We start from the raw sequence: 21,352 nt of genomic DNA on the forward strand, positions 1-21,352 counted from the left end.
AGGACACAGAAGCATGCCTATATTTTTACTGTACTCAAGAAATCCACATTCTATAAAATATGGAGAATTGAAACGTATGCTTTCTCCATTAGTTCCCTGTTAAAAATCAGTGTGTGCTTTTCTGGTCACGTTAAATCCCTCATATTTTCCAGTGATGTTTTCGCCTCCACCGATTTCCTCAATTTCATCAATCTGCTGACAAACTCCACTGAAAAGATTAAAAAATAAAAGACGCACTATAAATTTTTGGTTGACCAATATAGGTCTATGAAATCTTTTTGGTTAAATAAAACTAAATAAATATAGCTATATACCAATGCTGGCTAGTAACAGGCCTGAGATGCATAGTAAAACCCATCATACCCAAACACATTCTTACTCTTGACTTCAACAGACTGATGCCCACTGCATCTCCCACAATGATCTACAATGATTTCCCACCATCGAAGAGTTATCAGGGCAGCCTGCAGCCATATCTTCTGTGTGCAGGATTTTTGGAGGGGCCATTCAAAGACCTCAGTCTTTGTTTGGGGAACAAAAGCATTGGCAATATGGAGTGCTGCTTTGTCTGAGTACACACTGTAAGCTCAAGTCTCCCCCACAATATAAGAGGCCCAGTAATGCACCACCAACTAATACAGGGATTTCTGACAATTGGGGGGGGATTTATGGGAAGGACAGACAATACACCAATACACAGAGAATACATAATATGCAGCAAAATATTAATGATACCATACTCTCAAAGAAATAATCCAACATTTAAAAAAAAAAAATAAAAATAAATAAATAATACAAGGGAAATTTACATGAAGTAACGCAAACTGCTTGCAAATTACATTTCCTGGGAGTGAGAAAATGGTTTCAATTGAAAGAATGAATACCAGATGGGTTCTTGCAATGACCCAATTTTTTTATCTGTGTTTTATTAGTAGCCCTGAGGTCCCCCCCCGCCAAACAGTTCCAAAGTAACTAGCATGGAGTGCACTTTACCGCAGCACTTCACAATTAAGGCTTAAGTGCACTTGTGTTCACTTTCAACCAGTGCCTCTGCCGCTTCAGAGTGATCTGTAATGTCCTGGGCCTGGAGTTAGAGATGTGGCATGTCAGCCATGCATACAGTATCGGAGACTGGAACAGCTCAATCTGGAGCACCGCGACATCTCAAGGATTCAGAGGCCAAAAGGGCAAATGGGACGACACAAAGCTGCTTCGACCGCACTGCTCTCCTAAGTGCCAGCAATACTAATCAAAAGGGCTGACTGACAAAAATGAGGTCCCCAGTCACCCGCTGATAACATTGGGGATGTGTTGTGGTTGGCTGTCTGCTGTAGCACTCCAGAGGTCACCCTGCGTCTCGCACTGACAGAATTGGATTGCTAACTGAGGGCTTTTGTCTGGCCAGCTCCCAGTCAGAGCACACCATGCCAGTTTATCACACTATATTTCATTCAGCAGAAAAAAAAAATAAAACAATGCAGTCCAGGCAGAGCTTGCTGCAAAACTCAAATTAATCCAACAGGCTAGCAAAGCCTGGATAAATGCATACATAAGATGGATCTAAAATAATACTTTAAAAATGCTCTGCATAAATAAACAAAAAAAGTTCCAACTAAATAATAAACAAATTTAAGGAATGCAAAACTATTTGAAACAAGTTAGTCGATAAAAAACAATATTGAAACATCTCAATAACAGTTTTATTTGTCAATTGTTTAGAAGGCCAGTGTGTGTTGTAGCATCATGATTACTGGATCATCAAGATGAGTGCCACATGTCTTTTGCAGCACGTAAAAAAAAAAACGGGGGGGGGGGGGGGGGAGAAAAAAAAAAAAAGGAAGATGTGCTAAAAATACCAATGGCCGTGCAGCCAGGATCTGACTCCCAACCTTATGAGTGTTTCTACCGCTTTTTTACTGCAGCAACCGGTCTCTGTGCATATCAGCCATCTGCACTCCATCTCTACTGTAGTGACAGCTAGGAGCCCATTTACTTGTCATAGCCAAGGCTACAGGCCACATCCTCATAACTACAAAGCAATTCTGATCCACTGAGGCCTCACCTCACAACTTAAGGCACTCAAAGGATGTTCTGCTAATATCTTGGTGCCAGATAGGACAGGGCAACTTTAGAAGTGGAGCCCTCACCTCGACAGCTCAGAGCTATTTTGGGAGCACAGAGGGTACCTACACAGAGTGTATTGTAACAGAGGTGTTACAATAGCAATAGTATGCCTACAAGTTGTTACTAATAAACAAATGCCTTGGGAAAAGCATGTGTAGACATTTCTTACTTAAAAGAAAATCTAATGAATACTTCTAACAATCAATAAAATCAGATTTTTTTTTTTATTGCCTGGTAATATTAAATGCATTTAAAGAAATAAGAAAACTAACTGTCAACCTTATGATTAAAATTTGGAGAACACAAACACTGCAAGAAAATGAAAGCTTAACTACATGTTTGGTTACGATGCTGAAAACGCAGAAACTTTGTAACAGAACACTAATCTTTAAATTTTTTGCCTCTGATTTCAACCTTACCAACATGAACAAGAAGATGCATCCAGACCATGCAGGAAAGTTTTGTAAAACTTGTATGTCTGGTGGCTTTCAGTTCTGTAATTTAAATGAATTTTGTAGAACTCTGCAAATGTTCTGTCAGAATAGGTGGCAAAGTGCATCATTTAGTAATAATTTACTTTGTCTCAAGATGGTAACACCATGCTTTCTGGAAAAAAAGCCAAGATTTTAAACAAAAGAATAATAAGACACCAGGCTGTTACCATTGGTTAGGAACAGTACATGCTGAAATCCTCAAGGCCAGCAGAAAAAAAAAAGTGCTCCACGTCCCGACAAAGTGTAATTTGAGAGAGACCCAAGCACTCTCTCGATGCCTGTAATATTGTTACATTAAAGTAGACCAAAACAAATAAACTTTTGCTGTTTTACTTGACTTATGACTTAAACTGAACTACATATTTTCAGTACTATTCAAATATTATCCATAATATTAAAGACAAATAAAAATAGAATAAAATAATGACCTTAAAACAATGTTATGAAATATCCATCACTGTGAATGCCAAATCAAACAGGATTATATCTTAAACCACTTTAACTCCATCCATTTTCAGGATTAACATGGGAGTGTTAGTGTCAGCCACAGCTCTTCTCATTAGTATGTTAATGCAGTGACTAACAGATGGTCCAAGCACCCCTTAAAAACAAAGTAACTCAGAAGCATTTTGTGGCTGTGGAGACAGATGTAGGACTCACATGTTTAGTTTTCATATGTAGGCAATGGCCTAGAAGTTCTGTCGAAAAAGCCTTTCTCTTTACAATAATATTTCTGATCCCCTCATGGGGGCCTCCCCTCAGGTTGAGGCCACTACCTGTGTGTGTTTCCTTCCCCAAGGCCAGTGAACATCATATCTTCTAGCAAATTAACTTTTAATTTAGAAGCTTTATGTTTAGTGGGAAAATGTAATTGTTTTTTATTATATTTGGATCTCTAATCCACTGCATTTCCTCAATATGCACTAGGATATCATTTCAGGTAAACAATAGTTTTACAGCAAAATGGAACATTTTGCAGAGTGAGACCAAAAACCGGTGGTTTTGCAATGAGGCCTTACCACATGACCTCACAATACCAGGCCTGCAGAGCCAGTCATGTCAACACACTGTTCAGCTGATTCTAAAAGAAACTACTGAGGCAAAGAATCTGATGCATTTCAGATAACAGATGGTTTTGATGACTGAAGTGAGAGGGCATACAATGCAGACCTGCAGAAGGAAAGCAGATCCATTAAGGATCTTTTTATAGTGTGAGGACCATAACACCATATTACAATTAGAAGGGACTATAGACAGTGATTACAGATAGCCAGTTCTTGCTACTACTGCATAAAAATATTTTAAAATAGACTGAATAGGCTGAATCACAGAATTGTAGCTTTAATAACTTGTTTTTACTGTCACTTTCCACTTATAGTGCTGATAATGCTGTTTGCCTTAGTATGCTATACACTTTAGGTACTTTACATGAGGTATGTTCACTTGTACGTTGCAGCTTGGGAGTTTATTCCCTGCAGGGTTGGATATAAAGTATCTTTGATTACTGCAGTACCATCTGTGCATCAAGTTGGGGAACAGCTTGGCTTGTGAGACCACCTGCACCCCCAACCAAAATGAGGAATAATAAGTCACAGATCACTTCCCCTCTTAGATACACTGAAATTGGTTCAAACTGTGAATGTCTCACTTCACACTTTGAGCTTCCACACAACCCTGCCCAGTTCCTCTAATGTGTTTATGCTGCCCTTCATGAGTCCAAAGTCCTCATGAAATATGCACACACACCTGGAAAGACCATGTGCACACCCAGCCTGGCTATCAAGGTAAAGGACTTCATGGCCCAAACACACACACACACACACGATAACGTTTCCATGAAAGAAAAAAAAAGAAAAGAAAAAGTTAGTTATTCTTGTCCATAAGGGGATTCAACCAAAAATGATGACAGTCTAAGAAACAAACAGAACAGTCAATCTTATTCCCCAGGGACATTAAATATAGAAGACATTAAAACCTCCACATGAGTTCACTGTGCCACACTGAAAAGATCACTTTGCACTTGCCCATCCCAAAGGTGTAATCTTAGTTTAGTGTTTTTTAATTACTGACTGATTTGTTTGAACTTCCACAAAAATGTCCTTCATTGAACCTCCAGGGTGATTATGCTTTGAGTTCTTAGAATGCTGGACCTAACTCTTAGCTCATTAAAAACAAACATTTTTGATGAAATTTAATATATACTGGTTGATTGTTTTACAGAGAGAGGGAGAAAGAATCCCTTACCATTCAGTCCATTTGGAGTACTTCTGTAATGATGGGGAGTAGAAAGATCATCCATTGACCTCCTCATTGTACCAATCTTTGGCTCCACTGTTTTGCTTATGTGGTTATGGTGATCAGGGCTACCAGCACTTCCTCCACTAGATGTACTGCTCCCATCCCCAACATCTCGCATAGTACCAGAGCACCCATTCAAATTAGATAGACTGGACTGGCTGTCAATGGAACTTCTAGAACCAGCTCCGTTTCTCTCGTCATCTAGCATGAAGATGATCTCTTTCAAGTCCGCGTTCTCGCGCATCACAGTTTCTTGGTTGGTCTCTAGCTCCTTCAGCTTTTGCTGGTACGTACCCACCTCTTTCCACAGAGCGCTCGCCGTGTATCTCCCAAACCGCTGCCACTCCCGTGACGTTTTCTTGCCTTTTTGCCTGTCGTCGTCCAGGAAGCAACAGAGCTCCCTGAGCTCCTGGTTGTCATCCTGCAATTTTTGGTTGATTTCTTTCAGATTTCGTATCTCGTGAAGGTGTACCTGCAGCCTCTGATTGACGTCCTTCATCATGTTCCCATGCTCAATCATCAAGTTCATTTTCTCACTGTCGACTTTCCTTAGGCTTATGATCAATTCTTCCTTGGTCCACCTCAACAGCTCATCATCAGAAACCTTATCAAGGTCCTCACTTGCTCCATCGGATAAATGTTTTGCCATCGCTAGTATCAGTGTAGCAATTTTATCAAACGAGACAGGCAAGCTTTATTTGCTTTGGCATGCTCGAATTGGAATCCAGTAGCGGTTAATGCATCAGTGATCTTTAATGGATTACGTTGATCACATTAAAGGGGAAAAGCAACAGGATAGCCATGCCACGCAACATTATTCGACAAAATAAACTATCACTTACGAACCAACGCCTCTGTCATAACCCTCCTCGAAATCCCGTGGTTTTATCGAGAAAAAAAAATTGAGCACCAGTCATGTTATGGACAGTACGACGTCTCCTACAATACCGCAAAATTGAACACTTTTAGAAGTGCATTTCGTAAGATTATCGAAAAGGTGAGAAACGTTGCTGGGTTTCAATAACCCAGCGAAATCGTAATCTAAAAGTAGACTATAACGTACCTATCTCCACAAACAGCACACTGGCGAAGGCTTTATCATATTACCTTCCAGTTATGAGAACGGCCTCCAGAACCAAATGTTTTCGTGAAGCAGATAACGGACAAATGATTTTCAATTTGAAATCTCAGAATTCTGGAGATTAGACTGAGATTATGCTAGAGCATTGTTTTAAATACAGCCAATCAAGACGAGGAGAATGCTGAACAGGTAACAAGCCACGAGAATAGAACGAATGGAAATCAGACTCTGCCCCACTTAAGGAAACAGCACAGAGAAATCACTTCATTCGCAAACATTAGGTAGTAAATTCACTGGGCTATACAATTGCAGTCCCGTCGTTCATGAAAAAACTTGGGCGGGAAGGCTGTAACAGTTTATTTTAAAGCTACACTATGCTGTTACAGCCACTAGGAGTAATAAATGTATTTTGTAGCAGCTTCAAAAATAGTTTAAGCATATCACAGCCTGTAAAACTGTGGAGACAACAGGCTATAAACCCTCTGAAACAAAACATTTTGTAAACTGCAATTTGGAATTTTAATATATTGAAACATTTCTGTTCTTCTGACGTACATACGTTTGACAAAAAGATTAAACGCACTGATTTTGTCTTAAAGTGTCTCCTGGGACATGTGTAGCCTAACTTATAGGGACGTAGTTATAGTAATTTCAAAATTGGTTACGTTGCTCCCATAAACTCGGATTTCATTATGATTTGTTCAAGACACTAAATTCGAAAGATCTGATTCCAAACTACCCTATATATGGAATCTGTCATACTTTAAAATGGCTTCTTATTCGAATATTTCGTTAGTTTTATAAGTTTGCAGTGACCATAGGTTTCCTATAGATGGCAATAGTTAGTTATTTGTTATTACTGAGCTTGATGTAATACCGTAAACATCTTCAGTTAAAAGGAAACAAATAAATCTCGCTAGGCACGTATTAAAACATTAATCATAACACAAAAATGGCCCACACTCTGATCACTATAACTTCAATAAAGAGCTGACAATATAGAGTGACATGAATGTAAGAAAAGTAAGAAAATCTTGAACTATAAGAATTATACGGATAATTTTAATTGAGATCATATAAGCATATTTATTAGTTCGATCTATAATATAGGTTTGTTTTATATATGTACAATTGCAAACTATGAATAGCTCAAAAGTGTTGAAACTGCTTTCTTTTAAAACTTGTAAAGAAAATGGAGAAAATGAAGAAAGGACATACTGGATAAATGGAAGAAGTGACATGCTCAGCATCTAATCTTATGGCATGGTGACAAAATAGACTGTTAAATATACACTAAGTATGTATTTATATAACCAAAGGCCTGACTAAACAGGTAGGTTTTTAGCCTGCATTTGAAGATTTAGAGTGTGTCTGAGTCTTGCACATGTACCAGGAGGTTAATCTGAAGCTGTGGGGCTTGGTAGGAAAAGTCTCTGCCCCATGCTGTAGTTTTCAGAATTCTAGGTACTGCTACATTGCCTGCATAACATTTGTGGTGGTCATACTGAAAAAAAGAGGTCACTTAGGTTCTTAGGGGCAAGATTTTGAGCTTTCTATGTTAATAACAGTATTAACATATAAACAGTAATCCAGACAGTAACAATTTGAAGTAGTCCAAGTCTAGGTTTTTGGTATCATTTATCAAAATTTTATATCTGTTTTGCAAAATTGTCTTAGATTTTTCCAATTAGGCACTTGTAGTGACATCTACATGAACTTGAAAAGAAGGATCAGAACAAAAGCTTACCATGAGTTTTTTTTTTTACTGCTACAGTATAGCTGTAATAGAAGTGATTACAGCTACACTACAGCTATAGAATGAGTGAAAGGTCATCAATATTAAATATGTAGTCTGCTAAGCTACTTTGTGGTAGAGTGAGTAGGAGTACTATGTTTTGTCTGAGCTAAGTAAGAGCCCAGTTTTTAGCATACAGCTTCTAATTTCTTTTACACTCATTAGTGTAAAGTTAATATTTCTTTGACTGTGGTTTGACTGAAATGTGCAATTGAGTATAATCAGCATAGCAATGAAAGGCAATTCCTTATATGTGAATGGCCATGCCGACTGGTAGCATATAAAATACAAAAACAAATTGTCTATAGAAATTTCTTCAAAATGCATTATTTTCTGTTATACCTAATTAGCAATCCCTTCTAGGACCAGGTAACTTGTTTTCTATATATGAACACTGATCATTTTCAGAACTGGCTAGACTATAGACCACATGTATCCATGGAATGGTTAAATAATACTGTGCTGACAGAGGTTCCCCTATCTAAAAAAACAGAGACCCCAGTCATAAATCCCAATTTCAGATTTGGAAAAAAAGATTAACCTATGCTTTAAGAAGGAAACATAATCCTCATGTATCTGTTTCAAACAAGCAGTTCTACCATTTACTTACCTTTATTGATGAAGCCAAGGAATCCAAATTTAGGTAAATAGGAGCAAAGCAAAAGGTCAAAACTGACAAAATCAATCAAATGAATCAAACAGCCAATCAATCATTCAGTCAACGAGTCCATCCATAAATAAATAAATGTGGATGCCCTTTGATTTTGAAAGATTGATACAGCTCATCACTGGAGAAAATGCAGGACACATTAGCAAAAGTGTAATTACCAAATAAATAACTAAATAAAGATATTAAAAAATGCAAACTTAATAAAATGTGTAATGTAAAATATTTCATACTTTCAGCTGACATTCCTCAGTGGAGAACAAACTATAATTGGAAAAAAGTGTAGCCCCATGTACAATCCCATATGAACATGGGGGACACATCTGAAGAAAGTCAGAACAGACCAGATCATATCATAATAGAGATTCCCCAAGGACCCAGCAGTTCCTGACCTTCAGCCTGAGTCCAGTCAACTAATAGTAGATTGTGCAAAGAACTGCAAAAGGAATAGACCAGTGTTCGACTTGAGAAAGGTGTCATCCTTCAATTACAAATGAAGACCTTGGAATGCCATCTGGTATTAGTGCCAGGTTTTTGTTGTTGTTTTTGTTTTGCTTGTTTGTTTGTTTGTTTTTGAGAATTTAGGAGAACTCCATATTCAGCCATAACCCTCCTCTGAATATCAGAACACATGCAGAAACACCCTTACTGGGAGTCATTAATGCATTAAAGTATAAAGAGAAACATACTGTATTTATTGGAAATAGCAGGGAATTGACCATAGTTTAGTATAACAGTTAATTATTCTGTGTAATTTTTTGTTTGTTTGGTTTTTGTTTTTTAACACTGTCTTTGACTGTTGATCAGCTCTGTGACTGCAATCTCTCCTTTTTTCATCCTTCCAGCAGAAGGCAGATAGGACCTGAAAAACCAGTGAACTCATTAACTAATTATTATTTCTGTACAACTATATACTAAGATATTAGACAAGCATATTGCTAATCCCCTATTATTCAGCTGTCACAGAACGCTCGCCTCCTGCGAGGCACGTGGTTTGGCCAGCCACGTGCAGTAGGAGGGTCATGTTCGTAGCCACACCTGCACACACCTGTATTGTGTTAGTCTTTGTGTAGTTAAATTCTTGTCGTTGTGTGCAGTGTTGTCGATTATTGTTGGCGTAATGTGTAAACGTTAAATGGGTTTCTTGCTGTTGTTAAGTGTACTCGTGTTGCGTTCATTGTTTGTAACACATTGTTTGAGTGCCGTCGTCTTTATGTTTCAATTAAATGTTCGCCCATGTCGAAGAGAGTCTGCGCGTCCTGCCCCCTCGCCCTGGGGCACTCGGGCCACCACACGTTACATCAGCAAAACTAACAAGAGGAATAGTGGAAAAGCAGACTGTAAGAGTTATGAAAGAGAATACACAAATGTGTAAAAAATATGGTAATCTCTCAAGGATGTAACACTGAGGTATGAGATTTTTGATACAGTAAAGATCAGGAGCTGGGCCGTAGTAAATAAGTAGAAATACAAGCTTTTCTACTACATTTTGTTTGTGTTACATCCTTAGTTCAGATGGTTATAATAAAATGCTATAGTATGCAAAATGCTAGTAAAAATGTAGTAAAATTTCTTACAATTCAGACTTTTTCTGGTCTGTTTATTTTAATGTTTCATATCTTGTTATAAGACTCCTTAAGTTTTTATGTTTAGGAGATGTAATAGCAATTAAATTGGAAACGAAGCATCTTTTACCTTTGCTCATAGTCCAATAAATATATATTTGTTATAGTACGCTTTTGATTTAAAAAATAGAATATATTCCCTACAAAAAAAGGATATTAAACACTTGTTTATCTTAGGATGGCACTACTCAGGACTGTGTTTCCCAAAAGCCTCGTAAAACAAATATCATCGACTGTTAGTGCAGACTCTGTCATTTAGATGATTTTAACACTACCATGATTTGGGATTTTGTTGCCTAGAATAGTCATTTCAAAATTGACTATATTATACCCATCTATAGTCTAAACAAGGTCATTGCTGCTTTATTTAAAGTAGAAATTAAAGTTAAATAAAATGCCAAAATATAAGGCATTTTTCTTTTCATTCCCAATTTTGCTGTATAAAGTTCACTAGCTAACAATATGAACAATAGAGGAAAAAAAACATTTTACATTCAGTGTCAAAGTTAATACTCCAAAATCTGGTATCATCTCTGGTGGCATCCTTCCTTTTTATTTACATCCTTCCTTTTTATTTTTAAAGCTCTTCCTTCTTGTAGTTCATTTTCATCCTTTCTTATATTCCTCTTATATTTCTTATGACCTCTGCTCTCCTTGGCATTCCTCCAGCTCTTACTTTATATTTTCTTCATTTGCTAGCCATTTGCTAGCCTTGGTCTTAAGGTGTTTTATTTTATCCTTGTAAATAAAATAAATCCATACACTACTGGCCATATTTTATGTTTCTGTTAATACCATTTGATACATGAATCCTCTCATAAAATACAAAAAGAATAAGAGCTTTCACTTACCATCATGATATACTCTTTAACAGACTCTGCCACACACTCCCACTGTTACTCTTTAGAGTGTTCTAAGTGTTACCTGTTCCTTCCTCCCCTAATCCCAGATAAAATATATTTCTCCTGATTCCCGTCTTCCATGTCAGATATTGTTTACAATGTGAATGTTTTTGTGGATGACTGTCTTTGTGTGGCTGTGGGGATTTAATGTATTTTTACTTTTGGTTTCATTACTTGCATTGTTTTTGGATTCACACCTGAATTACAGAATAAAGTCACAGAATAATCGACCCCAACAAGGATGCAACGAGTCCTAAATGACAAAGTCACAGTAAGGCTGCCAGTACACCTGCCATGTGAGCACTACTACTATGGGGCCCCAAGGGGGAGACTCATGTATGCCCAGCCAGTGATGCCATAAACGCCAAGGGAAGAAAACCAGACCAAGCCTGCTTCCAGCAAGCGCCTCCTGCCACCCCTGTCCTGATGGCCCAGTTCTCCTTATGTCCAGAAGAGGGAGGGTCCCCCTGAATTCTTGGTGGATAGGGGGATCCTGGGTCTGGACCTCGCAGGGCCAACCACGACCACCCCTGGGTGATCTGGTTGGTCTAGGGGGATGCCCAGGAGTTGTTTATCTGGCTCTCTCTCTCTCTCATTCTAGATGTGAATGCAGAGGGTTGATCCCTGCAACAGGGAGCCCAACTAGTGCCGCCTTCCCAGTCTGCTGTCCCTTTTCCTGGCCTGGACGCCTGCTTGGCCTCCCTTGTCCCAGAGTGATATATATATATATATATATATATATATATATATATATATATATATATATATATATATATATATATGAATATGAGGCTAGAAAGGGGGGTGCAAGTCATGGGTGGAAATAAGGAGTCTATTCTCCATGGTAGCAAAGCAAACAGCAAAACAAGGAGCAAAAGCGCAGCGAGTAGCTGGTTAATAAAGAAGAAACAAGGCAGTGGTTGGCAATAAGACTTGAGTGCCAGAGATGCGGTATAACAGCAGGGCATTCTTGTATGGATTTTGCACACGACAGCACTGCATGTTGACAGAGATACCTAAAACTAGACTGCTTAAATGTTCTTGCTTTTCACAAAGCCTAAAGTAGGCTTCATAGCTCAGTGGTTAGAGCACTGGTCTTGTAAACCAGGGGTCGTGAGTTCAATCCTCACTGAGGCCTTAATGCTTTGTGTTTATATCTGCATGAAGTTTAGGCTAACTTTTAAAATATATGTTCTAATGCATAAAATCCTTGTTATGAAAGTAGCATTAAAGCAGAATGAAGGAAAATATGTCAGTGCTTTTTTGCATGTTTTATTTCATTATTAAAGGAATATTCAAAGGCACAATTTAAATAACTTTTTCCCAATCCCAAACTAAGTGATTGTTATATGAAGTCAAACTGATCAACAGAATATAAAAGAAAATCAGCCAGGAGTAAGATCAAATAAATATACAGATAAAAATATATACATTGCAGTACTGCCATAATGTAATACTTTGTTTAATTTTATATTGCTCCAAAAAGGCATACACAGAAAAATATCATGCTAAAATTAAGAAGAGCAAATATGCTGTAAAGGTTAATTTCTGAAAGCATTTAAAATGTGCTCTTAGCACAGTGTTTGATAGTGCATAACACCCCACTTCGAGGGCGAAGGGTTCCTGTGTCTTTTATATCAAAGGACTGCCCAGGCACAAGGCTGAAGTCAAATCTCTGAAGAAACTTGGTGAGCACGACTTTAGCCTCCATCTAAGCAGAATGAGATTCGTGTGTTGATGGTGCCAAAGCACATCAGGGAGAGACATGATAACATGAAAAGAATATGAACGTGAGATCTCACTTGTGAGAAAGTCTGCCCAAGACAGGAGCGTGGACCAAGAGCAAACGGGTAGTAGCTGAAATATGGCCTTTGCAAAAAGAAAATGTTATATTATTATATCCAATAGGCCTAAGGTAAATTATTATATGAACAAAAATAAGAATAATAAGAAGTAATCATACTTGCTAGCATCTGGATGAAATCTTTCTGGCTCAAACTTTAAAGGATCTTTAAAGAATTTCTCCATCCTTGATGTGATGTACGAACTGAACTACAGAGGAAGACATAGCAGTAAATAGGAGCTCTTATATATACACTCATCAACAACTTTATAAGAAACATTTATTACAAACACCTTGGAGATGTACAGTGGGAGGCTACAGCCCATCTGTTGCCATGCACAGTTTTCTTCAGACATTCTCTGACTCTTCCCTAGTTGTCAAGAAGACCAGTGTTGGCTTTAGGGGGGCACATGTAAGAATTCCTGAAACACTGCTGTGACTTAGACTGATACACTGGCAGAGTTTAACTTCCACAACCATATCACAATTGTGTCAGTAACTTATGTGCTGAAGTCAGAAACTGACCATTGATGAGTAGGGTAGAGCATGGCAAATCACGTGAACATGGCAACATCAGGACTTGCTATAATGTCACCCTGTTTTGCACCATAGTGAATGCTTCAGATAATTTACTGATAAATGAGAAAATATAAAAATATTTTAAAAATAAATAAATAAAAAGAACCAAACAAAAATACAAGTATATACTATTACTAATACTATTTGTCACCAAATTCACACTCACAAGAACGGCACATCCTGCTGGGATTTTAAATCCACTGATGACAGTATCCTCATGGATCCAGCGAGATGTCCCGACTGCAGGAGGGTAGATGCGTAGGGTTTCCTTCAAAACCTAAGCCACAAACACAAAGATTAACTAGACATCAAATCAATACAAAGTTCTCATTGATCCCTGTAACAGGTAGATAAAACAGAGTGCAATTCAGGTAGTAGTTATGCAAATGATGGGGATTTATTTTCCCAAAAAGTCCAGTGGCAGGGGCATGATGCCATAAGCAGACAAAAATAAATTAAATTCCAAAGAAAACTATCAAAGAAAAAACAAAAACAACAACAACAAAAAAAATATTTAACTCAAATAAAGGTAACTTAACATGCATTCCAATTATGGCAATCTATCAATGTGTATCCCTCTCTGGTACCTCCCAACACCGCTCTTTATAAATACTCTTTGCCCCTTGGACCGGACTTAAATAATAAAATTCATAATAAGTCTCCCCTATGTTCAAAATAAGGGCTATAATTTTAAACATTTTCCCATCATCCCAAAGTATCCTTATTAAAATAAACATACACATAGATAATAAACATACACATACACACCTAGAGCCATTAACCAAGATTCTGTCCTCCCCTTTACTACTTGGATAATTACCTGTTCCGATAACATGAACCAAAGACAAATTCCCTCAATTCTGGGCACGACTCTTTTGACTTGTCACCCTTCGCTAAATAAAACAGGTAGGTATACTCTTTGGACCCAAACACATACACATACAAGACAATTACAATTATCATTCTTGTACGCAAACAGCAAGTTTGTTCCACCTGATAGAGGTGTACTTGAGTTGGAATAAAAGTTTTTCAATCATATGTATTGACCACGTTATCACTCTGATCTACTGTTTGTCACCATGGAACGGGCAGGAGTCCCATTACAATCCCACAGAGAAATGTGTACCTAGAATATTGTTTCTCAGATGCAGATTAAAAAACTCCCATCAACTCACCTGAGCCAAGTAGGTTAGTTTACCAAGATCCTCATAAAGTACATCATGTCTTGTACCCAGCACCTCATCCACCTCCTCCTTAGCCCTAAAGATTAAAACCAAGGCTGATCTATAGCTTGCCTTCTAAGAGCTGCATACTTAATGAACCTCACTAAAACAGAATGAAAAATTATATCATGTGAAAGTGGAATACCATCCAATAATTTCATAAATGTTTTGGAAACATTTAGTAATTGTAACCTTATTTATTCATTTGATAACAGTTCATATTTTACCTTTTCAGTATCTCTGGGTGCCTGCCTAGTTCCATAATGGCAAATGATAGTTGATTGGCTGTTGTTTCTTGACCTAAAAATAAAATATATTTTTACCTTTTTACCCAGTGATATTTGCAGTAGAATAAAATTGATTTTTTTTTTCATGATGCCAAATGGTTTAATTAGCATAACCAGACAATAACATATTATATGTCAAGTAGCAAGTAGTGGTAGGACTATGCCAAACTATCTAGCATATTAGACACATGTAGTAAGATTAATCAGGCTTCTGAAAACGCCAGCAAGGCTTTCTTTGACAAACTACAGACCACTTTAGATGTACTGATGTATTTCTACATAACATGATTCAACATAAACAAATAAACAGAAACAGAAAATAACTTGCCTGCAATAAAGAAAGTCACAAAATTGTCAACCATCACTTCATGGTCTTCCTCATCATCAACCTTAAGCTCCTCTGCAGGAAGAGAAGTTACAACAGTGCTGTATGGTATGGTCATCACGGTCTTCAATTAATTATAATTAAATCAGATTTAAAGAGTACTCCAAGTTTTAATGTAATTAATCATTGTCTGCAATTGCTTCATAAAAAAAACAACCATGGGAAAGGCTTAATTCACAGGGTCCTGTTTACCAGCTGTTTTAAGGATCTTGGTTAGAATGTCTTTTGGGACATCCTCAGCATTTTCCACAGCTTTCCTCCTCTGGTTTATCCACTTGGTTCCTGTTGTCCGCAGGAGTTTGACAGCTTCTTGTATCTCTCGCACTTTCTTCCTGTTCCAGGGGGAAAGCTGCAAGCAAATATCATAATTACTACTCTTCATTATCTTACTACATTTCTGAATGACAGACTCTTGTGCAAAGTTTTGAAAAATAAAGATTGTTCTCACTCTGAAGAAAGGATCTCTAAAATCGTGCACCATGCCCTGCAAACAAAGCTCTATAGCATTCGGGAACGGGGAGTCGGGATGTTTCAGTAAGTCTAAATCAACCCCGAAGGCCACCTGTGGATTAAAGAGAGAGAAAAAAATGAAAAGAAAATACAATAAAACCTTTTTATCTCTGTTTGGACAAGTATTAAATAACTGGCATTATTAGGAGTTGGGAGAGAGCAAATAAATTAAAAACCTTGCAAATAACATCCAGTGTGACACAGTTGACCAGCCGATGCATGTTGGCGATTGTGCGCTCTTCCGCTATTACCTCCAAATGCTGCATCAGACACTCAGCCCTCTCATTGAAGGTGTCCATTAGCCCTCGGAGGTAACTGTGAAGAGTTACAAAATGAACCCGGGGCTGCTGCCTTCTGTACTCAGCCAGTCCCAAACAAACGAGTGAAAGAGCAGAACCCACGAGCTGCTGAAGGCAGGATCCATGATCCTGCGCTGCTTATACCAGGTGTCGTGGTCCACTGCGGTAATCAGTCCATTTCCTAAGAACCTGAAAAGAGGCCGGGAAACATGACTGCTCTTCCTCTAGCATGCCCAAGAGCTGGCACATACATCTGTTATTCACCACACATAAACCCAGCTCAGATAATTACTGTGCATCATACATTAAACAATAGATAGAACATCTGCGGAAATAAATACACATTTGAGCCAATCAATATTATATGAAGCATCCTACCTTAATCCAAACAAGTAGAATATGTGTTTATAGACAAGAGGATCTTTGGAATACTTGGGGGACATTAAAATTTCCTACAGGAACAAAACAGAGAATGTGACCTGTTTGGTTTATACTGTAATTTTTTGTATATCAAGGTAAAGATGTGCTGTAAAATATACACCTTTGTAGCTTCAGGGCAGCTAACCACTAATGTCACAGTATGAAAACTGTTAACTCTATATACTGGACCATATTTTTCAGTCCTGTAAAATATGAAAAGTAAGCACAAATTACAAGGTGGCTTTACAGAAATTAATTCATAGCAAGAGGTAGCACTGCTGCACACACACTCACAGAGACACATACAAGCTCAATTTTCAACCATTATACAGCTCCAGAAAAAATAAGAGACCACTCCAATTTTTTCTTAAATCAGCATCTCCACATGTACAGCAGCCATTCCAATCAAGTGTTTGTTGAATTCTTTCACAGACACACCACATTCTACTTAATGAGATGCTGAATAGGTGATCACATTAACAAAATCCTGTTCTAATGAGCAACAGCATAAAAACCACTGCTGCTGTCATCACTAGTCTCTTGCTATAGAACCAGCTGGATGGGAAAAGCAGTGCTAGGATTACCCAAAAAGTAAGTGTAGCCAAAATACAGCTACAGACCATGCCAAAAGAGTTGAAAAGAAAAGTTCTTAATGAGGAAAAGAAAGGTTCAATTGTAGCTTTACTGGCAGAGGGATACAGTGAGCATAAGTTTGCTTCTATCTTCTATCTAAAATTTCAAAAACTATGGTTCATAGGAACAAGGTCAAGCAGCAAACACATGGGACAACAACAGCTACAGACTGGCAGAGGTCGAAAACGACTCTCTACTGACCGTGATGATCGCCACCTCATTCGAATATCACTTAACAACCAGAAGATGATGTCAAGTGACCTACAAAAAGAATGGCATGCAGCAGCTGGGGTGAATTGCACAGTGAAGACGGTTTGAAACAGGCTTTTGGAGGTAGGGCTGAAGTCATGTAAAGCTAGAAAAAAAACCTCATCAATGAGAAGCAAAGAACAGACAGACTGAAGTTTGCGAAAGACCATAAGGATTAGATCGTAGAGGACTGGAGTAAGGTCATCTTTTCTGATGAGCGCAATTTTCAGCTTTGTCCAACACCTGGTGGTGTAATGGTTAGAAGGAGACCTGGAGAGGCCTACAAGCCAGAGTGTCTCACACCCACTGTGAAATTTAGTGCAGGATCGGTGATGATCTGGGGGTGTTTCAGCAAGGCTGGACTTGGGCAGATTTGTCTTTGTGAAGGACACATGAATCACTTACAAAACTGTGCTGGAAGAAAACTTGCTTCCTTCTGCTCTGACAATGCTCCACAACTCTGATGATTGTTTTTTCAACAGGACAATGCTCCATGTCACACAGCCAGGTCAATTAAAGTGGAGAAGGGGAACCACAAGATCAAGACCCTATCATGGCCAGCCCAATCGCCAGACCTGAACCCCACTGAAAACCTCTGGAATGTGATCAAGAGGAAGATGGATGGTCACAAGCCATCAAATAAAGCTGAGCTCATGGAATTTCTGTGCCAGGATGGCATAAAGTTACCCAACAACAATGTGAAAGACTAGTGGAAAGTATGCCATAACGCATGAAAGCTGTGATTAAAAATCATGGTTATTCCACCAAATATTGATTTGTTGACTAAGTTGAAATATTAGTACTGTGTTTTATAAATGAATATGAGCTTGTTTCTTTGGATTATTTGTGGTCTGAAATTTCTGTAACTTTTGTTATTTTAACAATTAGTCATTTTCATAAAACACATGCTCTAGAATACAATATTTTTTATCTGGAATTTGGAAGAAATATTGCAAGTAGTTTATAGAATAAAATAAAACTGCTCAGCCTCGTCAAACACATACCCACCAAATTTAAAACTAGAGAAACTGATAATTTTGTAGTGGTCTCTTATTTTTTTTCCAGGGCTGTATATGAGTCCAAATAAGTACACAGTGTGTGTGTGTGTGTGTGTGTGTGTGTGTGTGTGTGTGTGTGTGTGTGTGTGTGTGTGTGTGTGTGTTTATGTTTATTATAAAATTGAACACAGACTTTACCATTCAAGGAATCTGTCATGTATAACACGATCAGAGTTCACTTCTCTCCGGAATGTTGGTATATGGCCAAGGAGAAAACTGAGAAAAGATGCGTTTTAATAGCCTTTTAACCTTGGATTTTTTTAGAAGGGTGACAACAACTTTAACTGATCCTGACAAATGGACAAAGAATATGAACTAATTATAGGCACAGATATTCTTAGATTCCATCATGAGCGATATGTGGGCAGAGTAGGCAAAAACTGTGTGTGTGTGTAATATTTTATATATATATATATATATATGTATATATACACACATGACCACACAAACACAAACACACACCACACACACACACACACACACACACACACACATACACACACACACACACACACACACAAACATACATGCACACACACACACACACACACCACATGACCACACACACACACACATACATACATACACACACACACACACACACACACACACACACAAACACACACTTTATATACAAATATATATGCAAATATGCGTGTGCGTGTGTGCGCGTGCGTGCGTGTGTGTGTGTGTGTGTGTGTGTGTGTGTGTGTGTGTGTGTTTGTGTTTGTGTGGTCATGTGGTCCACGTAGTTGTTTTTACACTGAATTTAAATCCATTTTAAAAATGCTTCTCTCAGGTTTTACACTACGTACATATTACTCATTCATATATAAGGCTCTTCTTACACATAACAAATATGTACAGTCTTGCACAGGCGTATATATTTCGAGAATATTTAGACTGTGTCCAGCAATAGTCTGCCAACCCAGAGGGGCTTCATTTTCCTTGGTACCGATTTTCCATAGACCTACTACATATAATGATATGGGTGTGTGTAATCGGTTCTAAACTATTTGTTCTAAATAGACGGCTAAAAGCAATTTGGTAGATCACGTCTGCTAAATTCCATACATGCATATGTAAATATAATGGATGAAAAATGAAAACATTTTGATTCACTTTCAAGGAGTATTACGAGCTCTTGCCCAAGGTCACTTAATAGACGTTTTACTTATATTTACATTGTAATTAGGCAACCGATCTGTCAGACCGACTGGCTACTTAGATACGTTGTCTAGCTAACAATTGCGCCTGCATGTGGTCGAAAGAGTATAAATATATGAAACCAACAACAAACCTTAATATTTATAGCCTTGAAACCTTTGTAATCTTGAAAATATGCGTCAAAATGCTTCATGAGTTAATTTTCTGATGGTTGTAGTTTATAGCTACGTAGCTAGATAGCAATTTTACTGAGAATATTACTGACATAGGACAAGACTTTACTTTCATATTAATAATGCACATTAGGAGAGAGTACCGATTTCACACTCACATATGTGAGCCTTAAAGAAAAGAATATATTGCTAGTTTTCATAAATGTCATTTGAGTCCCACGCTGGAAATGTGCCTGTTCATTAGGTCGGTCTACTGTCCAGTTGTGTCAATTTAACTTACTGAAGTAAAGCGATGGCATTCAGTGATCATCTTTGGGGATTTCACCAACCCAAAATGTAAAAAGAATTCTAAAATTTAACGAAAGGAACGTTGGCGAATATATCGAAGGAAAAGTACATTTTTGACTTCACAAATGTACTCGAGTAAGAGTATAAAGCACCCTCTTTTAAAACAACTCTTAAAAGCACAATTTGTTCAAAAGGGTACTTAAGTAAATGTAACGGAGCAAATGTTCTGCGTTATTACCCACCTCTGACAACAAATAACAAGAGAATAGGGATTCTTACTTGTCCCTTGGCGGTCCAGGTATATGATCATATTTCTGATGAATATGCCTCACATAAAGACAGTATCCAACAAAAGCAATAAAAACTGCGCAAAGCAGGTAAAAAGTTAGATAGGTCATCCATTCCGCAACTATCTGATAGAGCGCCATGATCGATGTGAAATCTGACGCCACAAGAAGTCTAAGCCAACCTGTTTGCGTTACTTATTAACTGAGGTAAAGGGTATCGTTAAATTGTTATTACATGCAGCTTGTCGATAGCGCCTGTACTTCCAGGTAGGCTATAAGGTAAGTTATTTTGAGATATTTTAAACAGCAGGGGGCACTATTTTGTTACATGTACATCACAAATTGTGCATCTTAAAAAATGACTTTTTTTTTTTGTTGTTGCAAATTTGCACAGTCCTAAAAATATTAGTTGATTGCACGGAAAATAGATGCAACATTTTAAATATTAAATATGCATATAGGCGATCACGTCTGCTTGTGATGATCATCAATTAACTTAAAGATTTGTGTAACTAAATCGTCAAAATTCGAAAGATTTAATCTGTAATCTGTCTATAACCGGATATGTATTCAAATGTTTCAAAAATGCTATGTGCATTTACCAAACTCTGTGTGATTTTGAATATCTCTACATCTCTTAACACAATACACTGCAGTTTCTCACCTACACACATGCTTTTATCCAAAGCAACTTACAATTATGACTAAGTACAACTTGAGTGATTGAGTGGTAAGGGCCCAACAGTGGCATCATGGCAGTGTTGGGGCTTGAACCAGCAACCTTCCGATTACAAGTCAAGTACCTTAAAAAAAAACACAAACAAACAAACAAGCAAACAAACAAACAAACACACACACACACACACACACACACACACACACACACACACACACACACACACACACAGAGTATTCATAGTCAGGTTCTTTCGAAGTCAATAACATGGGGCAGAGTCTGGGAGGTG

The 21,352-nt window shown here is 37.8% G+C and overlaps 2 protein-coding genes and 1 non-coding gene across 4 annotated transcripts in view; 1 reads left to right on the plus strand and 2 right to left on the minus strand.

The window, feature by feature from the left end:
- The window catches only part of ccdc85cb (coiled-coil domain containing 85C, b), a 41,362-nt gene extending 35,217 nt beyond the window's left edge, over positions 1–6,145 (minus strand). For both annotated transcript variants that reach the window (XM_027001074.2, XM_027001066.2), the window contains exon 1: positions 4,863–6,145. In XM_027001074.2, coding sequence (XP_026856875.2) covers positions 4,863–5,565 — 703 coding nt within the window. In that variant the 5' untranslated portion in view covers positions 5,566–6,145. The remainder of the gene's footprint in view (positions 1–4,862) is intronic.
- Positions 6,146–12,051: 5,906 nt separating this feature from the next.
- On the plus strand, positions 12,052–12,124 carry trnat-ugu. Its single transcript has one exon. It is a non-coding gene; the product is annotated as a tRNA-Thr (tRNA).
- Positions 12,125–12,320: 196 nt separating this feature from the next.
- Positions 12,321–20,538, minus strand: LOC113571915 (cholesterol 24-hydroxylase-like). Its single transcript, XM_027001128.2, has 15 exons — positions 20,380–20,538; positions 18,611–18,688; positions 16,654–16,735; positions 16,491–16,564; positions 16,215–16,301; positions 15,990–16,128; positions 15,752–15,865; positions 15,496–15,652; positions 15,247–15,318; positions 14,859–14,931; positions 14,584–14,668; positions 13,575–13,685; positions 12,950–13,038; positions 12,789–12,855; positions 12,321–12,697 (listed from the first exon to the last, which is right to left on the minus strand). The coding sequence occupies exons 1-15, from the start codon at positions 20,526–20,528 to the stop codon at positions 12,545–12,547; spliced, it is 1,530 nt and encodes a 509-aa protein (XP_026856929.2). The 5' UTR covers positions 20,529–20,538; the 3' UTR covers positions 12,321–12,544.
- Between the last annotated feature and the right edge of the window lie 814 nt (positions 20,539–21,352).

The sequence above is a fragment of the Electrophorus electricus genome, chromosome 8 (assembly GCF_013358815.1).
Source record: "Electrophorus electricus isolate fEleEle1 chromosome 8, fEleEle1.pri, whole genome shotgun sequence".
NCBI lineage: Eukaryota > Metazoa > Chordata > Actinopteri > Gymnotiformes > Gymnotidae > Electrophorus > Electrophorus electricus.

Excerpts from the sequence above, each read along its gene's own strand:
- LOC113571915 (XM_027001128.2), bottom strand. The coding sequence starts at position 20,528 with ATGGCGCTCTATCAGATAGTTGCGGAATGGATGACCTATCTAACTTTT. Across the intron at positions 15,319-15,495 it reads CAAGATCCTTAAAACAGCTG|AGGAGCTTAAGGTTGATGAT; the intron begins GTAAACAGGACC and ends CTCTTCCTGCAG. Across the intron at positions 14,669-14,858 it reads CACCCAGAGATACTGAAAAG|GGCTAAGGAGGAGGTGGATG; the intron begins GTAAAATATGAA and ends TTTAATCTTTAG.